General features: G+C 39.5%; 1 protein-coding gene across 7 annotated transcripts; it reads right to left on the reverse strand.

Moving 5' to 3' along the window:
- Positions 1-61: 61 nt before the first annotated feature.
- On the reverse strand, positions 62-21,914 carry NMNAT3 (nicotinamide nucleotide adenylyltransferase 3). Of its 7 annotated transcripts, none has more exons than XM_032119793.1 (5): positions 21,612-21,914; positions 12,418-12,554; positions 6,309-6,492; positions 2,304-2,410; positions 62-976 (listed from the first exon to the last, which is right to left on the reverse strand). In XM_032119793.1, exons 2-5 carry the CDS (start codon positions 12,524-12,526, stop codon positions 567-569), a joined length of 810 nt encoding a protein of 269 aa, XP_031975684.1. In that variant the 5' UTR covers positions 12,527-12,554; positions 21,612-21,914; the 3' UTR covers positions 62-566. The 7 variants fall into 7 exon arrangements, with proteins under 7 accessions (XP_031975684.1, XP_031975683.1, XP_031975685.1 ...); XM_032119792.1 differs by lacking the exon at positions 21,612-21,914 and adding an exon at positions 21,459-21,545; XM_032119794.1 differs by lacking the exon at positions 21,612-21,914 and adding an exon at positions 21,312-21,350.
- Between the last annotated feature and the right edge of the window lie 3,351 nt (positions 21,915-25,265).

Below are 25,265 nucleotides of genomic sequence, written 5' to 3' on the forward strand. Positions count from 1 at the left end.
GGGGATGAGGACTGTCTGTCCTTTGAAAACCCAGAGGCTTAGAAGCAGTATAAGTAGCACGTGCATTTTTAAGTACTTGCATGAAAGAAGATTTATTTCCAGCTCTTGTCCAAATTGCCAAAAATCAAAAAAGTTATTCAGGATCTTATAATGTCAAATTTTAGAAGCAATGTATATTTAAACATATCGCTCTCTCTCTCAAGTTATGATTCATTGTATTTTGCTGTTTTAGAACAGTAAAGATTACAGAATTACAAGTTATGAAAGTGCTGTGTTTGACCCTTAAGTCATATTTATTGACTTCTTGAAAATATTGAAGTCTTAAGAATATTTATTGTAAAGATCTCCTTTCTTTTATTTTCACAAGGAAGCTTTTCTTTGTATATTTTAAGCTATGCAGCTGAGCATCCCAATTTTCTTGAGCACTACCACACACATTCATGGATTTAAAACACCACATGATTTCAAGAAATTTTGGACTTTCCCTTCATTATTAAGAAGAAACAACTTTCTCAAGAGATTTACATGAAAAAACTCCTGGTCTGACTTGGCACACACTGTAGAAATCAGTCACTCAGAGGATTTATTGTTGTGTTATGCAGCTTGAGAGGCTGAAGGAAGTCCCCTTCATTCTTGCGCTCACTCTCTTCTGTGTAGATATTGTGGTGTGCAATGTAGGCAATAACAGAGTCTGGTATGAGATATTTCACGCTCTGTCCTCTGCACAAGGCAGAGCGTATCTGTGTTGCACTGATTTCATTCTGAATCCACTCTTTCACTAGAAAAATATTGTGCTGAAATTTCGTTAAAAGGTCCGATTCCTGGATATACTGAGATGGATCAGAGCCAGCCCGGCTAATACACACCAAACCGAACTTTTCCACTATTTCTTTGATGTCTTCTTCCTTCCAAAGATTGGGTGTCTTAAATGTCTGCAGAAAATCAGCCCCACAGAGCAGCTTTAATTCTGGTAGAACTGGAAAGACAAAAGGAAATAAGAGATGTCTTATCCTTTTCCAGTCTCCTAGGAAGTTTATACTTAAAATTGGTTTGAACTTGTCAGTTTTAAATTTTTTTTTAAATTTATTTTTAAAATCATCTACCTTTACTCTAGGCTTTTTTGCAGAAGGTTTCAAGAAAAATTCAGTTTAGGTTTTTATGTGTCTGGTCACAATTACTTACTTTATCACCTACTTCATCACTCAAGGCATATTGAATATTATCTCTACACAGTTAAAGGAGAATTTTTACTCCACTCAAGCAATCCAAAAGGGGGAAGAAGCAAATAAAGAGAAATACTTTAGCACAAAGATTAGACTTGGTTGAACCTGGCTACTCCACCCCATCCTGCCCTGCTGTTCTTTATTTTCTCTATTTCTTATTTGCTGTTCACTGCCTAAGCCCCAGCACAGAACTCTTTCCTCAAACTTCTTCTGTAGCACTCACCATTTTTCCATCTGAGCATTGCACAAACATTGACCAGGTATTTTCACAGCCTTGTATTCCTGTGAAATGAAGGGGAAGGATGGAGGTATTGCCTTCCCTTTACACTTATTTGATGGTTAGCACATCTGAAAGTCTTCCACAAACATCTTAAAGGAGACATTCAGAAAGTAAGAAATGTTCCAGTGATGATGCATGAAAAGCATAACTTCCTTCCTCTACCAACTGTAAAGGTACAACTCATCAACAACCAGGAACAACTGAAATGTATTATTCATGTCCAAGAGATGCTATAATACTAGAGGAAAAAGGCAGCGTATCAAAACTCCAGCAGCATCCTAGCCAGTCATAGGACTAGGGAATATGATTAGATAGGAAACTGAAAACTGACATGGTTTCCAGAGCCTGCCATGCTTCTACTGCCAACAGGAGCTTTTCTGGCCAGAAAGGCAGCAAACATCAACATGTCAGCATCACAGCTGCAGTATCCATACACTTTGTCCACTGTCTAATACTAGAAGTAGAATTCTAAGTACTCCCTGTATTTTTCATATTTTTTATTCATATATTTCATGCTTTGCAGAACAAGCAGGACCACAACATAAATCTCTGACATAGCTAAAGAGATGCTTATAAAACCAAGAATTCATACAACTCCAAGGTCTCCTATCTGTGTGGGAGTTACTACAAAACAACTGCCCCAGCAGTTACGTTGGCATTTGGCATGGCTTGGTTTTGGCAGGCAGCTTCAACCCTCAAAACTCACCAGCTACTATGTTCAATTTTTTCACTGCTGATCTGGTAGAGCTGTACTGTTTTTAATGCTAAACACAGCATCATGTTTACAGTCATGAACCAACCTGATTGCTGGCAAGAAAGGGACTCTCCTGTAGACCTTTCTGTGGGATGTTTGTTTCTCATGAACTCCTTGGACTGGAACACTCTGAGCGATTCATTATAATGGTGCCTGCATTTAAAATAAAGGCTTCTGTGTGAGGTAATCCTCTCAGAGATGCAACAAAGCGATTACCTGGCACTTTCCCATTCAAGAACAGGGTCTACTTTTATGCACGTTGGATTTGAATACCATTTGTTAAGAATTTGGCACATTTGTTCTGTCATGAGATTAGTATCAATGTAGTTACATTTTGTGGAATTCACAAGCAATCTCCTTAATGGCATCCTGGTTTGAAAATCCGTTTTGAAATTCTACAGCAATTTTGGCAGCTACTACATTTAAAGCATAGTGGAGGTTTTTTGCCTAAAACAGGACTAAAATCTCACTTCAATCACTAGCTGTGATTTCTTGACTAAATACAACCCCTCATGATAGTGTTTTTATAACGTGTGCTCTGTTTTGAGTAGAAGCCATTCTTGTCCTCTCTTCTCCTCTTCTCCATAAAAATATGTTCCCCGAGTTTTTACCCTGCTGTTTTCCCATTCATTTTAATTAAAAGAATCACAATTCCGAGAAACTAAAAATTCTCCTAAGATTTTTCACATCTTCTGTGTTTGTATTTTTACTGAATTCAGATCCAGGAAGGCAGGCAAGGATCCCTTTTTCAGTTTTTCAGGTTTCTGCTACTTTATTTTTTCACCGCTCCTGATCCCTGGTGCCCCCCTGCAATACTGGTATTGCTACCTCATGGCAGTCACCTTTTCCTTCCAAATCAGCACAGCCTTGCTTGTTTAGAATAGTCCCTGCTTTGCACCATCCCGAGCCAGGCTTAAGCATTGTTCATATCTGCACAAGCCAAAATTGTTTCAGGAAACAAGCTCCTGGTTTGACAGGACAAGCAGACACAGAATCAAGTCTGTGTCCAATTTCTGTGTAACACATATGGAGCTACAGTGACCATCAGCTCTTATACAACTGCAGCAATGCAAAGATTCTGAGTTCCAAGGAACAGTCTTAATTCAGTGCACGTACAAAGCCCTAGCTGACCTTTTGAATGTCTGCTGTACAGAAGGAATTTACAGGTTAGGGATTTAAAAGTACACTCTTCAAATCATGCAAATACTTTAGCTACAGGATTAAGTTGCACATGTGTAAAGAAACTACACCCAGACAGGCTGCAAAGCAACCTCCAGTGATTTCTGCTGCTCAGCCATTGGCCAAAGAAACTGCACAGCCAAGAGGTGAGGGACATGTGGCAGTAGAGAGCAGGTACCAATAGTTTGGTCTGCGCCTTCCCACACTTCTAATTTTAATCCTGTCTTGCTGTAAACAGGCTGCTGCTATGTATAGTCAAGTACACTGACTGTGTGTCGTGGTCTGACATTCTTGGGCCATGAGTCAAAAATAAGAACGCTTGGCAAAGAGCTCACTGCAGGACTAACGTTACAAACACTGCAAAAACTGAGCTGCCCCAGGTCTGCTCAGCAGTTCAAGGGCTGGAGGCGGGGGGAAGGGGGGGAGGGGGGTTACATGACTTTAGAGACACCAAAAAGGACAAACCCATCTGCCAGCTTAAGTGTTTTCTGCATGGTGTATGAAGCTTTCAGTAACTATAGAACTCAAGCACAAGCACAACTCAACAAAAGCTGGGTAATGCAGATCTTTGCCAATTTTTAACTGCTCTGTAGTATAGCTGCATGCCAATCAAATCCACAAGAGCAATGAATGCAGTCTTGCTTATTGACAATACTGTTTCCTTGTCTAGGAAGAATACTCACAAAAGCAGGTAAGTGAATAACAGCTCGATTACGTTGCCTCCTCTCTAAAAAAAGCCTGGGGATAGTCTCCAAGATTTCCATACTCATTTAATAGCACTGCCATAAGCGGGATATGAGCTTTGCTTCTTAAGATTCTTTTATGTCACAGCTGCTTGGGATCCTCTGCAAAATCCAGAGATTTTGATGAAATGTGACATTTTTATCGCACTCAGTTAAAACAAGTACTGTAGGAAAAGGCCATTCATGTGTTTCAGGACAAAACGTTCTAGTGCAGTTAAGTGTACAACTCAAAATACTGATAAGAAGAGACATTTAGGTACAATAATGATTTCTACCTCTGCCATGCAATAGGAAAATCTCTTTCTATAGGTACTGAAGTTTCCTACCTGAGGGAGCTTATAATGAAGGCAGCAGTTAGTCGTTAGTTTTTTGAGGAGGGAAGAACCTATAGATTAACTTTGAAAGCATGTGAAGAACAACTCTACGATAAATCATTGCCTGTTTATACTTAGTAAGGATCCCCTAAAGCCAGCTCTTTTTGCTCTTATTTTTTCACCTGTGACACTTAAAATACAACACAGAGCACAAACACCTACATTTCATCAGAATCCTGCTTCCCCATTCAAGGGATAAGGCTCAGCATTAGATTATGGCACTGGTTCAGCTCATTAATACAGGCCAACATTTGTGGAAAAAAAAAGATTTAAGCTCATTTCTCTCCTTAACAAGCAGCCATTTTAACATTTTGTGAATTTACTAATAAAACTAGAGGTTCACTTTCTAGGCAAATGGGAAGTTTAGCTGTTCATACCACATTCATACTACTTTGCATGAGCAGAAAATTACACATACAGGTTTGATTTACTGGACCTCTTGTCCTAAAGAACTCTGAAGTGGATTTATATCTTACAAACCCCATCTTACAAGCAGTACTCACTTCAGTTGGAGCTGTGCAAGATCCAAGTAGGATCACCTGATCTCTAACATTTGGGACTGCTTCTCTGGAGGAAAGCAGTTTGACTGAATTGAAGTTTAGGACAAAAGCCCCATACCCAAGCAATACTGTAGGACAGTACTTGGTGACTTCTCACACTGGGACATACAGTTATGACTAGAGAAAGAACAGTTTTCTGCAAAGACAGAAAACCTCCCAGCCTGATCCTGTTCTGCTGCCTAGAGGGAAGGGGCAAAAGGAGCAAGTGGATGTCTGTGTTCCCTCAGCGAAGCAAATAAAAGCAGATCTAAAAGGCTCCACCAGTTGTCTTGTAAGTCTGTAGTGAATTCTTATGGATGCTTTTGTAAAGTAACAGGTCAGGCTTTTAACTGCTTTCACACAGAGCCACAAGAGCTTTTGGGGCAGCTGTTGGAAGGCACAATTTAGAGCCCTGAACACCTGTTTCCACTTAGAAAGTAAGCTAGAAAAATGAAGAATCAGTGATAGCTCTTACAGCACATTGTCTGTAGACTTCCATTAAGTCTTTCAGTTTAATGGTATCTGTTACCTTCTGTAGCACCTTTTCCGAAGAGCAGTTAGCACAAGAAGTTTGTGTTTTCATACCCTCCATAATAAATTATTATGCTCCATAATGCATTTATTACCATATGGAAAAGACAGGTTTCAAGGTCCTTGCATCAGGTTTTGGACAACTTGTTTAATTTCTCCTCCCAGCACAGAACCACAGCAAACTGAGACTTAGAAGAAAACATCAGCAGTTATGGGCCTGGGTTTACCTTACCATTAGAGTTAATAAAAAAACTATACAAGGATGTGTGAACAGATAAATCTGGAGGCATAATAGTGCTAACATAGCTAATCTGGAACAGAGATACTCTTGAAGAACAAAGTAATTTATAAACTCTCTTACTTTCTGATTACAATCTCTCTATTACCTTCTTAGAGACTTAAACCCAAGAAAGGTAACATGAGAGCCAAGAACTTTTCCTGCAGAACCCAGCAGTGGCCATAATTTTTCAGAGGCTTTCCACATGCATCCAACTACTTGAAGGACACTTGTGCAGTACTGCGGTTATTACATAGGTCTGAGGAAAGCAAATGAAAGATTCCTGGTGGGGAATCCTGACTTGTTTGCATGTTTTAGAGGAGCAAGCTCTGTGTATTGACATGGCAGCCTGGCAGATTTCTGGCAGTCAGTAATTTCATAAGGACAGGAAAAAGATAACGTAATCACCTTAATACTTTTACTGTCTCTGTCCATGTCTCCTGCTCACTCTCCCAGGGATCCACCCGGATCCAGTCAGATGTCTCTAGTGCCAGTTTAGCCATCGCTACCCGGTGCCTTGCTGAAACCAAGCCTTTCTTCCCATAGTTATCATTGACAGGAGACATTATGCCTTCAATCACCCGGTATCTTCCTTTGAGAAAAAAAGAAAAGAAAAAAAAGAAAATTACGTCCTCTTCACAGAATCTTGAAAATTTAGGGTGGACAGGGCCTTGGGAGCTCACCTAGCCCAATCTCTTCAAAGGATAACTTCCATGGTGAACTTCAAAGTTGATGCTACGAACAACTTGATTTGGTATTGTTTTTAATCCATTCCCAGCAATTACAAAATTAAAATGCAAACGTTTTCTTCCCCTGTGAACTGCTCACAATTACTATCATGTTTATGCTAACACATGACCCAAAAAGGAAAGCTGGGTAAACAGACAATTTTAAACCAGGTAGTCATACTCATAATTTATGTTGCAAACTATCAAAATTGTTAGATATAAGTTTCATAGTCCAGTTAGTACAAGCTTTGATACAGCCAGAGCAAAGAGTGACTTAATTGACCACTACTTTGTTCTTAAAGATCTGATCATTGTTATTTATCAGAATCACTGTGCCTCTTCTTTGTGTTAAAGCAAGAATTACAACATATTACTGTGTGTAATGCAGCTATGATTAATGTGATTCAGACAAATCAGAAGATTCAAGCACAGTGATGGGGCTAATGGAGTCTAAAATGAGACTTAGAGCACTGTGCTCCAAACATCAGCCTAGCAGCCACTAAATGCCTTTCTATCTGGCTGATCATGTTAAATACATTTGAAAATATGCCCCTAGTTTTCTACCCCTGTAACATAATGTAATCATTAACACAACAGACTCTTGTTAGATTTTGCAGTTCTGGCCTCAAATCAGGAAACAAAAATTAAGCACCACAATAAGCTGCAACGCTCAAGAAATTGAGAGGAGAGAAAGAGTGTTTCAACTGAACAGAAATGAACAAAATTATTTCTAATGTAACACATGCAATTAAATAACTATGATAAATATGATACTGAAAAGTAAAAACATCCTCTTCCTTTTTTCTAATTCAATTATTTTAACAAAGAAACTTCAATTCAGCATGCTACCTTTATTGCTTTGTAAGGAAAATAATATTCCTGATATTTCTGATACTGGCACATGACAATTTAATATTCTAACATGACAGTCTAGTAATGTCACATTTATTTTAAAGTAATAAAATTTTCAAAAGAACTTCATAGAATCAGACTTAAAAAAACCAGCATTAAGAGTCAATGAGATTTACATCCTCTTAAGATGGCAGTTCAAACCATCCTCTATTTTAAAATATTCCCATTACAGGCAAAATGAGCAAGATAAAATTTTCCAGAAACATGCAAAGATGTGTATATAATTAAGTCCATCTCTTGATCTGAAACTGGAAATAATTTCACTTGATTTATGAACAACAATTATTCTCTCATACTCTGGTATTATACAGTGCTATAACAAATTGTCATTTAAAGGGAAAGAAATTACAGTTTGAATTAATTTCTTGTTTAAAGGGAAGGAAACTGCAGCTTGAATTCACTACTACGTTAACCTTATTGAAAGGTTTCTCCTATGCTATGACTTTAGTTTCCACATTTCAGTTTCTTTAAGTTTCTACAGATATAAGTTGTTCCCTTATATCTCAACTGAATATATTAAATGAAAAATCATATTTCTATGAGATCATGCTAGCCAAGAATGATATGGGTCTGCCATATCCTTGTGAGATGAAAAGATTTCAGTCTCTAGTCCGGCCTAGAGCTGCATAAATGGGATGACATAAGAGCTTCTGATGCTGTATCAGCTTGCTCCAAAGCAGAAAAGAAACCAACTGGAAGAGAAAAATCAAGGTTGGTAACACCTTCAGACCGTCAAACACAGAAATGGTTTGAGAAGATTCACAACTGAGTAACCCAGCACTATGCACACAGGATGCACATGAGAGCCTTCCACATAAAAATACAAGCTTTAGCTGTCAAAATATAGGAAATAATTTTATTACTGGCTCTAAATAACTTGTTTCCTATTCAGTAATTTAAAAGTTCATCTATTGAAATATATCCCCCAATTTTGGCAGGCATGCGAAGAGGAAATCATTAAATTCTGTCTCCTTGGGCTTTTCTGAATGTCCACTGCAACTCTCTTCTCTCCCCCATAAATTATTACAGATTACTTCAAACCTTCCTTGGTCCAGAATCATCTTCAAATTCTATTTCTCTGGAATTCTATTTGTTTTCATCATGAAGTATGTTATTATTGTTTGTTCTAAATATGTTGAAAAATCCTCCAGGCCCTTAAGTGGCTTTGCTTTTCAAAATATACCTACCAAAAGCAGGAAAGAAGTTCCTCTTGCTATGAACTTATATTCTCTAAGGCCTGTTTAGGAGAACTGGTTATGTTTAGGAAACTAAATATAATGAAAGCAGTGAAACAAAGACTGTCCCTCAAACATGTTAAAGTAGATTATTATGGAAAATAGGTATTTAGTTTTCTGTTATAAAGGTGTCACTGAAAATTGTCACAAACACTAACACAAATTGTAATGCTTAATTAGCTTACTAATACTAAAGCAAATTTATCAAATGCCAATTTCATACACAGTTGTTTGTGTATTTTGGTGGGGCTTCTAAAGATTAATTTCTTCTGGTAGTAAGTCTGGAATTCACTGGGAGAAATTATACCAGAGGTAAATAATAGAAATAAGTAACCACTACAGAAAACCAAATAAATTAAACACCTCCATACATTTAACTCTCCCCCACTACTCATTTTCCTCTCAGTGTCACAGGAAAATACCCAACAGAAGCTCTGCAGCTTTCTGGTGTTACCCTACCCAGCGAACAGGAATAACCTCAGTGCTCTTCCTTCCACCATGTCCAGAGCAGCAGCAACCTAGTGCAAGCTAGACCTAGTGCCTGAGTGCTGCTTGATTTCATTCCTTTCCCAACATGCGGCTAAATAAGTATTATGCATAATTATTCCTTCTCAGCTCTGCTGACCAGAACTGCATTTGACACAACCCATTAACAGTGTCACATTTTCCCCCAGTTTTCATAAGATAATAACTCATTATCCTTCACCTTCCCCTTGCATTTGTCTTGCCACAGATAGAAACATGTCTTTCACACCCTCCTCCTTTGCCCTCTATCCTTTTTGGTCTTACCTGGAAACTTGGTGATGTAAATATCCTCTGGAAGCACTTGGGAAACAAGATTAAAAATATCTAAGATAGATTGATTCTAGTACTATTTCTTTGGTCTTTATGGTCAAATGAGGAATACAGTCAGAGGGAAGTAAAAGCACCTGAGAGGTATTAACAAACTGTAAAGGCATCTGCTACAGTCACCACAAGGTTCAAAAAACTTCAAAAAATTTTTAAAACAAGGATTGAATCTCAGAAAATTTTAGCTATGTGTGAGGATGTGTAAAGTGCCAAATTCACATGAGTAGACAGAAAATCCAGATAAAGAGAATGATTTGAGTCATTCAGGCACACACAGCTATGTGTGTTGTATTTAAAAGGCAGCATGACAAGATTTATTGGCTGATATTAACAGAAAAAGGATTAATTACTTGATATGTGACCATGAAACTGCACTTAAAGTAGTAGAAACCCAATAAAATGTCTTACTTAAAATAGGGATGTATGAAAAATAAGATTAGGCAGCATTTGAAACTGAAGTAATGTACAAAAAGCTGGCAGACAGAATTACTGGAGATGTCAGTCAGGATGCACATCAGGGATAGTCATGACATTCACGACAGTGAAACCTGACCCTGAAGTCACAGAATCCTAGAATTGTTAAGGTTGGTAAAGCTCTGTAAGATCACTGAGTCCAACCAGTAACCCAGCACTAAAGCATGTCCCCAGGTGCCATATCCACACATCTTTGGAACACTTCCAGGGTTGCTGACTGGAGTGAACTCCAGCCAAGCTATTGCTCAACTCATCATTTCAGCCTGATTTGTGATGGAGCATCACTAGTGAAGTAGCAGCAGAATGAAGCCATTCTCAAGCCTAGGAAACATGCCCCTCACACTAATTAATTCCTCGCTCATTTCAGGCATCCAGGGTGGATGTCAGCTCCAAAATGCACTGTTCTGAGAAGGGAATCACTGACTGCTACCTCAAGTCAGACAAGTCTTGTATAACCACTGTTATCCAGCCCCTCCATCAGCTCCCAGGCTGCAGCTACTGCTTCTTCTCAGCAAATAAGCTCCAATTTCTCCCCTCTTTCCCTGCGTAACCTCAGAAGTAGAAACAGGGCTAAAATCATGAGAGAATGACCAATTAATCCTGGGTAGGAATGGTTCTGCTATAAAACAGGCATCCAGAATCAGTCATTTTTATAGCATGTTGCCAACCCCTTCTGCTTGAGAAACTATCTTCCCTGTCGTAGGAAGGGCCATATATGGGATTTGTGTATCCACCCATACAAACACATATACCTGCACTTAGAGTTACTTCAGATAAAGCCGCCTCTGCTTGGCATGGGTAAAGCTTCTGCAAACACACTGAGGGTTCTTGCTTTGCAGCCATCCTGGGTTAAGCATTCAGAAAGTGCAAAGACAACGCTATAGACAACCCAGACACCAAAGAAGGATTCTTTAATGCATAAAGTGCTTGCACTTGTAAGGCTTCACAAACTAAAATAAGAAGCTGAAAGGCAAATCACACCCTACCCAGAACTAGGCATTGACATTAGGTGTAATATAATGCACAATTTGCATTTCAACTTCCCAAAATTTCATTATTAATATCATTTTTACTAGACTTTAAGCAAACTGCCCTGAGTAAGGGGTGGAGTCTTTCTATACTGACCCTGGAGCAGGCCAGACATCAAATTGATTCAGACAGAATAATAATTCATTTCCCAGTTCAGTCCTTCTTTCAAGGCAAAGAAATGTTACTGGACTGTAATTTATGACTTAAACAGAATTACCAGTTGGTCTCATATTACCTTTCTACTCTTTGCTTACCCAGGGAGCAGAATCAGTTATAAAACTACAATGAAAAAAGTAAATTAAAATCTCTTTTCAACCCTTTATTTCCAGTCCTGCAGGAGCAACAAAATAATTTTAGTTATAGGACAACGGAAACTTGTAGAGGCTGCCCTCAGAGCCAGCTCTGTAATTCCTCCTCATGACAGTCAAACTATTCTCACTGTATATTCTGAGTATGTAGCACAATGGTATCAGTGGGTTACCAGGTTCTTTGCCCCTGCTCAATTTGACAGTCAAATTCCTTTTACTATTATTTGCTATTCAGGTTCCTACTGAACTACCTCCCTAGGAACTTCTCTGTCAGATTCCAATAAACAGTGATTCCCTCCCAACCACTTCCAGAAACATAAGCGCATGTTTTAGCTGCCAGATGAAGAAAATAAAAAATAAATCCCTGAACAACTAAGGAACTGATCAAGCTTAGAGTTCCAGGATTTCCAGTAGCATTTCTAATTCTTTCTTAAATTCCTGATGTTACCCACCTTGCTCTTTTGTTGCCAAGACATTTTAGCCTCATGACATCTCACTTTTCTGATCTTTTTCTAAGATAGATAAAGTGCCTCTTAGTGAAGACAGATAATGAATAATTAACGTTTCATCTTTTCTCCAGTTTCCCCCAGCTGTCAAAACTGCTACCTGGAACTCTTCTTCATATTAAAACACATTGCATCATAAAAGCATGAAATTGGAACATAAATGATTTTCCTAAGTTTCAAAATTATTAACCATATTATTTCACAAGGTTCAGCCAGTGCCATGAATAGGATCCTAAAACTGCTGATACAACTTTTATTCTCTTTGCATGAACACTCATTATACTTGCTCATACACTGCAGTAATGCCAGACTTCCTGTATTGAATATACCACAAAAGCTTTACATTAATATCAGTAAAGAATACTAAAATTAACCCAGCTGTAAAGTAAGAGCTTATCTAAGTGAATATTAGAACTCTTTCTTGCTTTTCCCAGCACACCCCTTTGTGTGTGTGATGCTCACAGCCCCTCACTGACCTGTTTGGTGCAGGTGGTCTCTGGCCAGCTCAAATAAACGCATGTGCATGTTGGTGGTGGGGTTAAAGGAGCCACAGGCCAGAAGGATGACAGGGATCCTGCTCTTCATTCTGACAGCAAAACATTACAACTCCTCCCTGAAGAAAAGAAATTAAAATAAAAGAAAGTTGAGAAAGAGCAGTCTGCCCTTTGTTCCTGAACTAAAGGGACCACCGTTTCCAGAACTGGGTGTTCCTGGAGCACCAGTGGAGTATGCAGAGATCAGTCGTGTCACAGCATTCAGCAACTGCCTGCTCAGGAACACAGCTGTTCTTGGGTATTCATTAGGAGAACACCAATACATTCTGTTTCCCCACACACATACATGGCTAGACCATACTTCTAAAAATTCCTATTCTCACTAGTATTAAAACCGGACAGATTTTAACTTTTTTTTTTTATTTTTAACCTGCTTTTATTGGAGAACAAGGTTTCGTTCTGTCTTCCTGTCCATTGATAACGTTGGGACCTGTAGGCCTGCTACAAAAGCAGATTCTATTTTTTTTTTTTAAGTAACTTCTTACAATGAACCTTTGTAACACGTGACAAAACCTCACATGCAACACCCAATTCTACAGGTCCAACTTCCTTAGAGCTGGGCAGGCAGCCAGCTGGCAAATACTTCCAGCCAGATTATCAGCATTTGCCTGTGTGGTTCCTTAGCTGGACTGCAGAGCAATAGACAGTGGACCAACAACAGGGAACAACAGGGAGGAGGAAGTACAGCTGCTTCAGGAAAACCCCAGGGCCATTAAAAAGCTGTGGATAGGATGAACGGGTAGGGAGCAATGCTGTTAGGAGCCTTGCAGGCGTGTTTACAAATAACCCTTATATAATTTAAACTACCAGTCATCTACTAAAAATGTAGCAGAAATCAGTTTAAATCCACTGTGCTTGGAGCTATTTACTTGCATAACTCTTTTTAAAACTAATCCAGAATATAACTGGCATGATAAAAACAACTGTGTCCCACATACACGTCTGCAAATCCAAAGTATTTTCCTAGAATTTGAAATCTCTACATTGCTCCCACCTATGTATCATACAACCACTCTCCTCCCTTCCCCTGGACTTCAGCCCTCTCCATCAAATGGAACAGTCTTCCTGCAGAAGATACTTGCATCCCAAACTTCAGAACTCAGTCTTGGGACAACAGACAAACCCAGTACAGATTGTGTGCTCTGATTAGCCAAATCTCATTCTCCATCTGCACTGCACCAAAGCCCTGCAGCTCAGAGCCTACCTCTTACTGTTCCCAGTTCTTATAGTCCCTTCCCACCCCCCCCTTCTCTGACTTAGAAAAATTAATAATAATGGTTAAATCAATGTCAAGTTGATGTTTTATACCTGCCAACACTGTCAGTTCATCTATGGAGGATTTACAACCGGAAGACTGGGACTGTACCATGGAACAGCACTCAGTGCACCAAGCAACAAGTGTTAATATTATCATTTGTGACTTGGAAACTTTTTACTGAGAAAATTCTTTGAAGCACTAATTGCTATCTGTACCTTCAGCATCTAGTACAGAATATAACGATTGTTTTATAACGTTTTTCTTTTACTTTCCTCATTTTTCATATCATCCATCATACCAGGGGAGATACACTGGGGAGAAAAGCTGTAGAGCCATTGAAAGTTAGCAACAGTTTTATGGTCTAGGATGGGAGCAGCTGTAGGAAGCTCCTTTCACAGCACCCTGCTCTCTCCTCTCGTTTACTGTCCCTGTGTAGAAACAAAAACTCATTCGTGAAAACTGTATCCAAAATCTACAGGTTCTTTATTCAGAACGAACAAAAAATATTCTTTTGTTCCGTATCAGCAATTCTGTAAATGTATCTCCATTGTATGGGGAAAGGTGTTTCTGCCTTGAAACTGAGCAAAACATCAGCATCTGAATGGGAGCTCTCTCATCTGCACAGCTCTCCTGTGCTCTCTCCTGTTCTGATGAAGTGCAGTTTGTATTTCCATAGCTGTTCTTTTACTTGCCTTCTCAACTGAATGCTTTCTTTTGCTTTGCTTTTACTTCTATAGATTACTCTATTTCTTGCCTGAAACAAAGGTGTTGGACAGTTTGATCACAGCTCTTACTCATTTATACCCTGGAAACTCCAGGGAAAGATTTCAACCTGTAATTTTTAGCGGTAACTTGACAGTACTGATAATGGAAACTCAAAAATCAAACCAACAACAGCAAAAAAGAAAAAAAAAGAAAAAAGAAAACAGAAAAAACCCCACAACAAACCAATATTGTACTAATAGTAAATAAACATGTAATGAAAAAACATTTCACAAGATATTATACATCTACAAACTCACAAACACCCTATATATATATATATATATATTTAAAAAACAAGAATCAGTGCTTTCATTTTTACTATCCCCAGCTATAGTGCACCCTACACCTATTCAACAGGTCTAGGACAACTTTTAGTATTTGAAACAAAACTTTCTGATTCAGTTGCTATCTCAGCTGGTATTAATTACCTAAGGGGTTTTAAATCATTAGACCACTCAACAGAAAAAAAAAGAGAGTTAACTGATTTTTCAGCTAAGGTCTCTTGAGAAATCAAACACTGGACACAGAGTCTCTGTGCCCTGCTCTGGGCCTGTGTACCAGCAGCCCTGGCCAAGCAGTGTCTTCCTAGAAATGCCAGTCTGCAGTTTGGGAAGCTTCCAACAACAGGGGACATCGTGTGGCAATACAGAAAAGGGCAGTCACCTCCAAATGAGTAGGCCACACTTAAGCTATATAAAAAAAGGTTTAATGATGGAGAAATTATTATGATTTTCGCTAGAAAATTCCTGCAAGTTCTTTTTCTGGTGCTTATATTCCTACAATATGTCAATAACAGATGACGTTACAGATGACCACAGTTAAGTTCTGCTGAAAGTCAGTAATTAGAGCTGTATCTGATTAATTATCAGCAGCAGCATGGAGTGCTGAGCAGCACAGTCTGATTCATGAGCTGTTAAATTAGTAAACTGGAGAACAAGACACTGATACGTGCATGCTATGAGGCACTCACCCTTAAGGGAAAATTTCTGCAAAAAGCAGAAATAAACCAAATCCTAGCACAGGATTAAAATGTTATCTCCTCCTGTGAGGGTGCATCTAGATTAATTTAGATGAAATTTAGATTTGAGCAAGTTCAAAGCTGCCCAATTCCTTTCTTTTACTGGGCCACATCATTACCTCATATAAATTCATGTAGATGCACCAAGTCCAGCTGAGTTATGCCAAGTGACACTAAGAATATTATAGTTGCGAGACAGATCTTCAAAGTCAGGAAATAGAACTACATTTAGTAGCTGACCCAAATCATAGCAAACCACAGTACAGAAATATCCCTTAAAAATACGATTGGATATGAGAGTTTCTCATTGCTGTGTAAGAGAAGTTACTCCAGTCAGTAATTTCCCAGCATTTGCTGTCACCAAAAACCAATCCTCCACAACAGTGACAAATATTTACCTGTATATCCCCACCTTCACTTTAATAATGAACATACTATACCTGGGTGAGGAAAAATGAAAAATGTATTATCTGGAGCAGTATTTTATTTACTCATCAAAAAGTTACTCACTCCAGCCAAAAAAGACTTTGCAAGGAGCACATATATATTACACACAGCCCAATATGATGCTCTACCCCTCTAAAACAGTTTTTTCAGGGCCACATGGTGAGTCATATTATTATTAAATTCCAGTGATTCAGATGCACCCCATTTATTTGACTTTCATAGGGAGCCGTGACAGGATACATGATTTTCTATCAGATTCAGCATATCAGAACTATGAAGTTGCTTCTGCCAATCCCCACACCAGACTTTTAGTCAGAGAACACAAGTCCCATCGCAGCTTCAAAGAAACCCCAAGATCTGATCCCCTGCAAGCTCACTGCAGTATTCACTAGAACAGCAACTTATACAACCCTATAAAAATCATCTGGGCTTTTTCACAGGTAACACTGAAGATGGCTCAAAGCACCCCAAATACTGCCTTTAACAATGCACAGGGTTCTTTTGCCTAAGAGAGACCTGCTTAATTTTGGGGTGCTCACTTTTTCTTCTTCCTCTCTGTCCAAGGCAGCAATTTTCCAGCTAAACAAAAAGTTATCTGTGAACAAGTAACCTCGAAGAAAACTGCCTGTGGCCTGAATTCCAAGTGCCCTGGTGGCTAACAGAGAAAGCAGCCTCAGCAGAAGTGTCTCTTCCTCTCCGATTATAATCCTTCAAATCACAGCACAATACTTTACTCTTGCCATTCCTTTATTTCAAGCTGTATCAGTGGGGAAATTTCCTTTCACAGGAGAACCAACAAAGCCTCTCTATCAGTTAAATATCTAAAATCAACCTAAATATGATCTACAGTTCCACTTACTTGTAATGAGTTTTTTCTTCTGAATAAAATCTAGTTCTCTGTTTTCAGCTTCCAATCCCAACTCTTTCTGCTCTTTCTGCTACAGAGAATAGGCAGTTGAAAGGCACTAAAGAAGATGATTCACCACAAAAACTACACACTGACAAAGCACAAAAAATATAAATAATAAATTGAGCATAGGACTCATGCAGTCTGAAATACATGCAAATATTGAATCTCCAGTTAATAATGAACATGGCATTGCCTTCGACAATTTTGAACTCTGAAAAATTTGAGCAGAATTATTCCTTAGCACAAGCTTAAAAAGTTTGTATTCTCAACACACACAAAACAGTGCCTGTGAATTCAACTCAACAACACATTTTCTTAAGCCTGTCAATTGCTGCAAGTTTATAGCTAGAATTACACAGTGGGGCACAAGAGTGTCTGGTCCCACAGTCCAGACAATAAATTACCCACCGAGATACTCCCACAATAATATCCTATATATTTTTCTTAGTATTCTTAAGAATATTATATTTTATTAATATCCTTAATCATCCTGCAAAATAATCATGCTTACAGGCTGCCCATTGCCTGAACAGCAACAAGGAATACAACAATTTGGCAACATGAAATTCACAAACCATCATTCATGCACACCAACAGAAAAATCCCATATTTTTAACATCACTATTTGTGCATTTACTAAATGTTCTGAGGCTATTTCAGATGTTCTGCTGTCCTTAAACAATAAACATGTAAAGACAATCACAGCATAATGTCCTTAATGTTTTTTTTTTCTGGATTCTTAGGGAAAATAATGAAATAATCCCATTTTGTAAAAAAGGCATGAATTACATTCTAACTGCTCATAAAACACTTGACAATAATTAGACACGGAGCTCTGTAGCAGTTTCAGCTGGTTATAAGGCCAATGATACTACACTAACCCAGAACCACGCAGAAAACAAGTCAAAAAGGGCCAGACTGGCCAACACCTCACGATGCAGGATCTCACTGGCCTTACACAGCAGCACTCCCTGCACAGTTTTGCAGCATTTCCACAAGCTCAACAGAATGCAGGCATCTCCTGGTATCTGTATTTCCTGCAGTATGACCCTTATGATTACCTCTCCAATAATTGCTAGTGATCACTCAACATCTGACACTCAACTCCCTTCCTATTCTTTGTGCCCATATCGCACTAATAAATAAGCTTTCTCTTCTTCTACAGTTGTCCAAACTATTCTAAGTAAAGCCAGTAGTCATCCTTCTGTTTGCATGTGAGTCAGTCATCCACAATGAACAATATATTGATTTACAGAAAAAGAGGATTCACACAGAACTGCAACTCTGGGAGCCTATTTTTTAAGCAAACAAACTGCTGATTTAGTGAAAGCACCAACCTGTCTGTCAAAACAAACTCTTGCTAAAACTTCAAGAGTTCCTGTTGTGAAGCAATTCAGAGTGATTTTTCGTCTATCAACATCTCTGTAATTTTCTTTCAACTAGCAAAACATACTTAGCATATCCTAAGGCAAATCTCAGAACTCGCACACAAATGGAAGATAAATTTAAGTGGTAAAGAAAACACATTCAATCACAAAAATCTGCTCTTATAAAGCTGGTTTTAAAAGGCAGCAAACTAATGAAACCCCTAGAAGTACTACTGCAGCACATTCAGATGCAAAATAATCATATATAGCAAGCAGGGCGTAAGGATTTCCAGAACACACAGCAAGACCGAAGTTAAAGCATCAGCATCCAAAATCCCACTGCTTACTTTTGAGTTTCAAAAAAGGGATAACTATTTGCCATTGTGAACATCTCACTGGCTCTACAGCTACACAAAACAGGTCTTCTAGCAAAGTAAAGAAAAAAAAATTTAAATCATGCCTAAGAAGGCTGTCTTTCTATGCTTCAAGGTTTACCTGACCACCTCCAGGAAGCAAGAAGGAATTCTGCAATATATGGAACTGCTCACTTTGTAAAGTGCAGGACAGGTCTCAGTTTCCTCTGAAACTTCATCTATAAGTTACCGCCAGAGGCAACAATTCCAACTCGACAGCTGAGGTCAGTAATGAATACATAAAGCTGCTCTTTAAAACAACATTCCTGCACCCATTCAGTAGTGTCCAGGTGCCCTAAAGTGTAGTGTATTTAGGAGTCAGAAGGTGTTTGCAGTTAAATTTTTAAGCCATCAAAATGCAAAGCGTCATGTGCATTTCTTGTACTAATCTATGGATTTTCCTAATAAGACTGATGATTTTGCATAGCAATGGAGCAGTTTAAGTAAATGGTTCCTAGGCTCAAGAGTTCACACTGCTTATCTTTATGTTTTAATTGAATGATCACTTTAGAACTCCACTTGCTTCATCTTGTATAATCAAAGAATTCAGAATTTATACAAGCAGGTATGTGCCTCCCTATTGTCCAAAATGTTTTTCTTTCTCTGTAAGAGCATTTTACCTATGCAGGATTTTCTAGTTATCAAAGAAAAAAAGTGAGATTCTGAAACAACTACAGTGAAATGATAACTGCAGTCACATTGCAACTATCACCGAAATGTTTATAAATTCTTATGACAACTAAAATATACATTAATAACCATACAGTCTTACCAGCTACAAAACTTTGCACTTCCTCTTTTTTCCAATGGCAGACCAAAAAGGCAACAAAATGCTGGGCATTATGAGGGAAAGAACCAAGCCCATCACGCAGGGTATTGCTTTAGCACTACAGAAATCCTGGATGGGACCAGATCTTGACTGCCATGAGCAGTTCTGGTCTCAGCTCAGGAAGGACAGTTCAAAAGGCCAAGTGAATGGAGCTACCACTATCCAGGAGAGGCAAAAACAATTGGCTTGGACTGTTTGGTTCAGAGAGGAGGAGCCTGGGGGAAGCTACAGGTGAGTTTTGGAGAATGATGAAGGCACTGATTAAATTGAATGCAAAACTTCTCCCTGCAGTATCAGATTTATAGGGCAGCCAGTGGAAGCAACAAGAAATTTTACAAGAAGCGAAAGTGCACCTGAGAGGATTCAAATACATATGGTGTCCCTAAGGAAGCAGTTGCGGCTGGTGGCAGGAACACCAGGGGAAGCTAAGAGACAGGTGAGTGTCCCTAAATCATATCTCCCCTCCCACTGCCTGTGCCCCATCACTGGGCTGGATAACATTTCTTATGTTTTTGAAATTCTCCACTATACTTTGTGAAGCTGTATGGCTAATTTCTTAGTTTCTGCTAGTTATTGTTCAGAAAAATGCACAGTGCTTGGTGAGCAGAGTGACATCTACACAACTATTTGAGTGGTAATTGCACTAAATCAACAATGTGATGGGAAAGGATACAGATGTGAAGTTGGCTCATGAGATTGAGGCAGTTCTCCTTCAGGGCACCTGCTGTGGCCAGGGCAGGCAGGTGGGGGTTTAACAGCTTCACCTGGCCACCCTCATCTGCTCCAGGTGCAGCAGTACCAACTGAAACATTGTATTAATTAAGTCCATCACTGTTGCAGTGGGGATCCTGCAACATGCATATACCAAACCAGGAGTCCCGTGGAAAGGAAATATATATGGACAGACAGATTCTTGATAGCTGTTTCAGAGATGTTTATTTCTCCAGCCGCATGGCCGGGGCTCTGCCCAGGAACTGTTCCAGTCACGGGACCAAGGGTCCTTCTGCCCGCGCAGGGAACACAAACCAACCCATGGGAACGAGGCTGAGCAGGGGCAGGGAAGCCCCGTGTCTGTGCCCTCAGGGCCCCTCTCCCAGGGCTACACGGCGGGGGAGGGACCCCAACACATCACTGCTATGAAATCCGATTTGTCTCATTAAATTATTTTAAAAGGCACAAGCTCAAATTCCCCTTTGACAGGACTGTCATCTATTGTGTCCTCAGTGTTCCCCGCAGGCATCTCTGGACTTCTTAAAGGTCTTTTAGATCATCCAAACGCTAATTAGGTTATCATAGATAGGCTAAATGCTAAAATTCGTATTTCTGAAGCTAAAGGCACGAAGGCAGTTCACTAGTACAACCACACAGTGGAACTAGATTTCAGTAGCAAATCATGCCCAGAAAATTCATGCTCACGTTGATTATATTGCTGCAAAGCTTAAAGAAAACAAACATCACGGATTGTTTATAAAATCAAACAGCAGCTGTTGCACCCCCTTAAAGCCGGGGAGAAAGACGACTAAGTTACGCGGTGAAAGCCAGATGGATTGAAAAAAAAAAAAGAAAAGTAACCGTATATGCTGTTGTCCTCTTTAACTCTCACTGCATTTGGGGAGGTGTTCGGGAACGGCGCGGGAAGAAGGGAAAAAAGCTCTCTGTTTTAAATACACATACACACACACGCATATATACGTGTGTGTGTGTATATATATATATATATATGGATGTATATATATGGTCGTGGATATGCGTTTATCGAGTACGTGGCGTGGCGAGCCCGACAGCCCCGGCCGGAGGTTCGAGGCCTACCCGCTGCCCGCAGCGCCCGCTCCGCTCCGCGCCGCCCGCCCGAGCCCGCTCCCCTCCGCGCCCGCAGCCGCTCCCCGACTCCCGGCGGGATCCGGCCGGCTCCTCCCCTCCTCCCGTCCGGCCGTCAGTCAGTCCTTCCGTCCTTACCGCAGGACAAGCGGGAGCTGCCGGCGGTTGGCAGCCGCTGCTCCCCCGCTCGGCGGGGCTGGCTCGGGGCTGGCACCGCTCTGCCGCCCGCACCGCGCGGCTGGGCCTCCCCCAGCGCTGCTACACAGCGGCAGAGTTGCCTCCTTTACTTACCTGAAGGTGACGTCCCAAACTTTCGGCTTTCTGCTGTTATTAAAGACGGGCCCTGCGGCGTCGGGGATGTGCTAACAGCGTGGTGAAGGTCGACTTGCGAGGCTTGGAATTATGAATGTCTGGAAGAATTCACAGTGGCAAAGGTCTCTGTCCAAAAAGGAGACAGAGGAGTCCTGTCGTTTCACTGAAATAAAGGGAGAGGCCATGGGGCATTTCTCATGGGGTCTCTGAAACTGTTAGGGGACGCAGCCCCTCTTTATCCTAATTTCCCATCCATATCACCCTCTTCCTTTCCCCATTGGCCGAGGAACTCGGAAGATACAGACTTCCCGAATCGTCTACTCTATGTCCCCCTCTACTATGCACCCCCCCCCTTTTTTTTTCTTTTATGTAACAAAACACTGTTCACAGTTCTGTTAAGTCTTTGTTCTTTTTCTCTGAGTTCAGGATTTTAACACAGCCTTGGCTGAGCAACAGTCGGTGCCAATTAGTAACGTTTTTTAGAACGGATAGTTTCTTCTGTTACTTGCCTTATGTATAAGTCCCTGGCCCTATCTACAAGCAGATTCATGTGGTGTGTTTGTAAAGACACATTCATCTTACTCCGTTCATGAAGCTCAGCTTTCTCTGTGTTGAATGGCCTCACAAAGTCATCTCCTTTGTCAGCTATGGAATGTTTTGTGAAATAACAAATGTCATGAAACGTGTGTTAAATAGATTTTGCAAAAAGTGGAGTCCAGAGAGTTTTAAATAATATGCTTCATTAATTCTTAGGCATATGAAATCCAGTTTCTTGAGATGTCAGAATGTAACCAGTTAGGTTTAGAGTCTACCACAAACATCCTGGTTTTCATACTGTTGTAGGGAAACACAAATGTTCCTCTTGTCCGACATGATGGTAAAAAATAAATAGGATTGTGGAATGCATTTTTAAGCTTTACTGTGTGAAATGCACATGTAAACGATGAAGCTTCGCTCCTGCACAGAGGCCATGAGATGTACTTCAGACCTTTCATTGCCCTTGGTGAAAGCTGGCCAAGAGATGGTTTTGGCAGTGGGGCTTTGGCTTCAGACTGGGAGCAGAGTATGCATTTTTGAGGTTTAACTTCAGAAGGATTAAAGTGGCAGTGTGGACAGTGCTGAAATAGTTTGCCTGTGTGTGGCTGTGTATTTCTCCATGACATTTCCATGCTTGTCTTTGGTCCTGCTCTGTTCACATGAAGTTTTATTTTTCATAGACTACAACTTGCAATTTGAGATATTAGGGAACTATTATTGTTAGTGGCAGAGTGACTTTTGTCATTGTTTAAAACAGGGAAAATGTTGGATGAAGACTACACAAGCAATTTCTTATACATAAAGTGGTCCAGATTGTAGGTGCTCAACTTTTAAAAGCTATGGGATTATATAATGATGAAAAGCCAGACTGGCAATTTTTGAAATGAACTAATGTGTCTGTATAAATAATCATTCTTACAAAAGGATCTAGAACTTTGTAGAAACAATAATTCCCCAACTCCCTTTTAAAAAACTGTATGACACTGACATTTTGTGCATAATGGACCGCTTATTTTGGCTGACCAGGCTTACTAAACATATAAAGTTTTTTTTCTGAAAAGTAGTAGCTAGGATCAAAACGTGCTCTTTCTAGAGTTTGAATTACTGTTATGTGTTTTGTCAATATTTAAGATTCCCTATAAAAGGAAACATTGTCCTTCATTTACAGAAAGACAACCAATCCAAAGGTTAAATCTCATGCATCAGGTTTGAAAGCTAGGGATGAACTGCTGAGTAGGCACAAATTGATGTGGCTTCACTGATCTCAGTGGGAACTGTTCTGTGCTGGCTGAAGTTCTGTCCTTCACCAGTTTTGTTGTAAACTGAATCACAGTTGTAGTAATAAGCATTTCTGGCTTCCTGTCTTTAAACATAAGGTTTCCACTTCACATCAGTTTTTAAGAAACTGTTTAATAAATAAAATGCTTTAGAACTGAGAATAATTTGCTGATGGTAACAAATAAGAAGTGGGTGTGATCCTAAGCTGTGTTCTCCACTGAGCCCTCTTGAAGTGGGTGAAATTGCAAAGCATGTCTGAAGTGCAGTGATGTAAAAGGGATGATATGGAAAGAGATGAATATCAGACAAGAAAGTGCACAAGAGCTGAAGCACTGAGATGCCCCTCTGCAAGGGAAGAACAAACGACCACAGAAAGTTCCACAATGATTATGAAAGATGATCTAATTAAAACCTGTCTTCCAGCAACCAAATGAAGACAAAGTTACCACTACAGAATCATGTATTGTTCTGACAGTTACCTAAAGATAATGGTAATCACTGGACTAGGTTCTTCTCTTTATCACAGTATTATTTTCATGGGTTTGTGGCCTAGTGTCAGTGGGAATTTGGAGCAACATGTAACTCTGTTCCTTATATGTTAGTATTAAGTAAAACATAAATCAGAATATGCATGCCAAGGTGTGAAACTATGAGTATAGAATTCCAAGACAAAGTTGTTCCAGATGTTGTGAATCGGTTTTTGTAAGAAAATTTGGCATTTGATGCAGTTCTTGAGATGCAAAACTCCCAGGGTCTTATGTAAGTTATGCACACTGAGGCTGTAGAATTAGGCCTCGTAATTGTAAAATCTGCCAAAACAGCGGCTTGGCATGTCAGCATAATCTTTTAGTTCTTGGCATCTACTCTGTTCTGATGTGTAGTTCAGATCTGAAGAAAATTCTATTGGGATGAGATGGAGAAGAGAAACATGAGAGAAGTGTTCATTAACCTTTCCCCTCCATAACAAGAGTTGGAGAGCTTTAGCTTGAAGTGTTGGTGATCATTCACACAGCTTCATCTGTGAAGTAAATACACAAGCTTTTATCTTTAAATTACTTAAGTGCTGCAGTTACAGTTAGTTAGAACATTGCATTGAATATCACAAATACGGGTGGGCAAGAAAGTGTTGACTTTCTACAAATGAAAATCATTCAGTTGGTTGATTGCTGTTAGAATTAAAGGCAAACATTGGCAAATGCATTATTACTGAGGCAAGCAGTAGGAATCAAAAGGCTCAACTGCAGTGCAGAAACAAAGCAAAGCAGGCTCCGGTGTGCTGATTCCTCTGAAGCCACAGAAGATAAATGAGCTGAGGTAGAGACAGGGCAGAATACAAAGCTTTGTCTGAAAGCTAAGAAAAAAACCAAAACCAACTTAAAAAGGCTCAAAAACAATCATAAAACTTTTTAACTTGGCTGCAAGGAAGACTTATCTAGAAGATAAAATACAAGTAGAGAAAGGGAGATAAACAAAATTTTTCACTTGTTTTAGGTTCCATGAGCATCAAAACAGTCTTTTTTTTTTTTGTCACAGGTAAACAGAATGAAATGTTTGGTTCATTTCTTTCTGTTTGTAGAGAGTCACTCAGACGTGCATTTAAATTGCTTTGGGTTCTTTTTTTTCCTCCCTTTCCTTAATGCTCCACTGTTTGTAAAGTTGTGCCAATATGTATCAATTGTTTTTGCCCTTGCCTTTACTTGCTTGTATTTTGAATTTTAGTGAAGCTAAAATAGCTTGTTTTGTTTCTATAATGTTTCCAATGACATTCCATATTATGTTTCCAGCACAGTAAGTTGTATTACTGGTTGATAAAATCTT

The sequence above is a fragment of the Corvus moneduloides genome, chromosome 10 (genome assembly GCF_009650955.1).
Source record: "Corvus moneduloides isolate bCorMon1 chromosome 10, bCorMon1.pri, whole genome shotgun sequence".
In the NCBI taxonomy this organism is placed as follows: Eukaryota; Metazoa; Chordata; class Aves; order Passeriformes; family Corvidae; genus Corvus; species Corvus moneduloides.

Bases quoted from the DNA above. Each gene is read 5' to 3' on its own strand.
- NMNAT3 (XM_032119793.1), bottom strand. From the start codon at position 12,526: ATGAAGAGCAGGATCCCTGTCATCCTTCTGGCCTGTGGCTCCTTTAAC. The intron at 2,411-6,308 runs GTGATTACGTTA...TTTTAAATGCAG, and splicing joins GAGACAGTAAAAGTATTAAG to GCACCATTATAATGAATCGC. The intron at 977-2,303 runs GTTGGTTCATGA...TTGTCTTTCCAG, and splicing joins CCTTTCTTGCCAGCAATCAG to TTCTACCAGAATTAAAGCTG.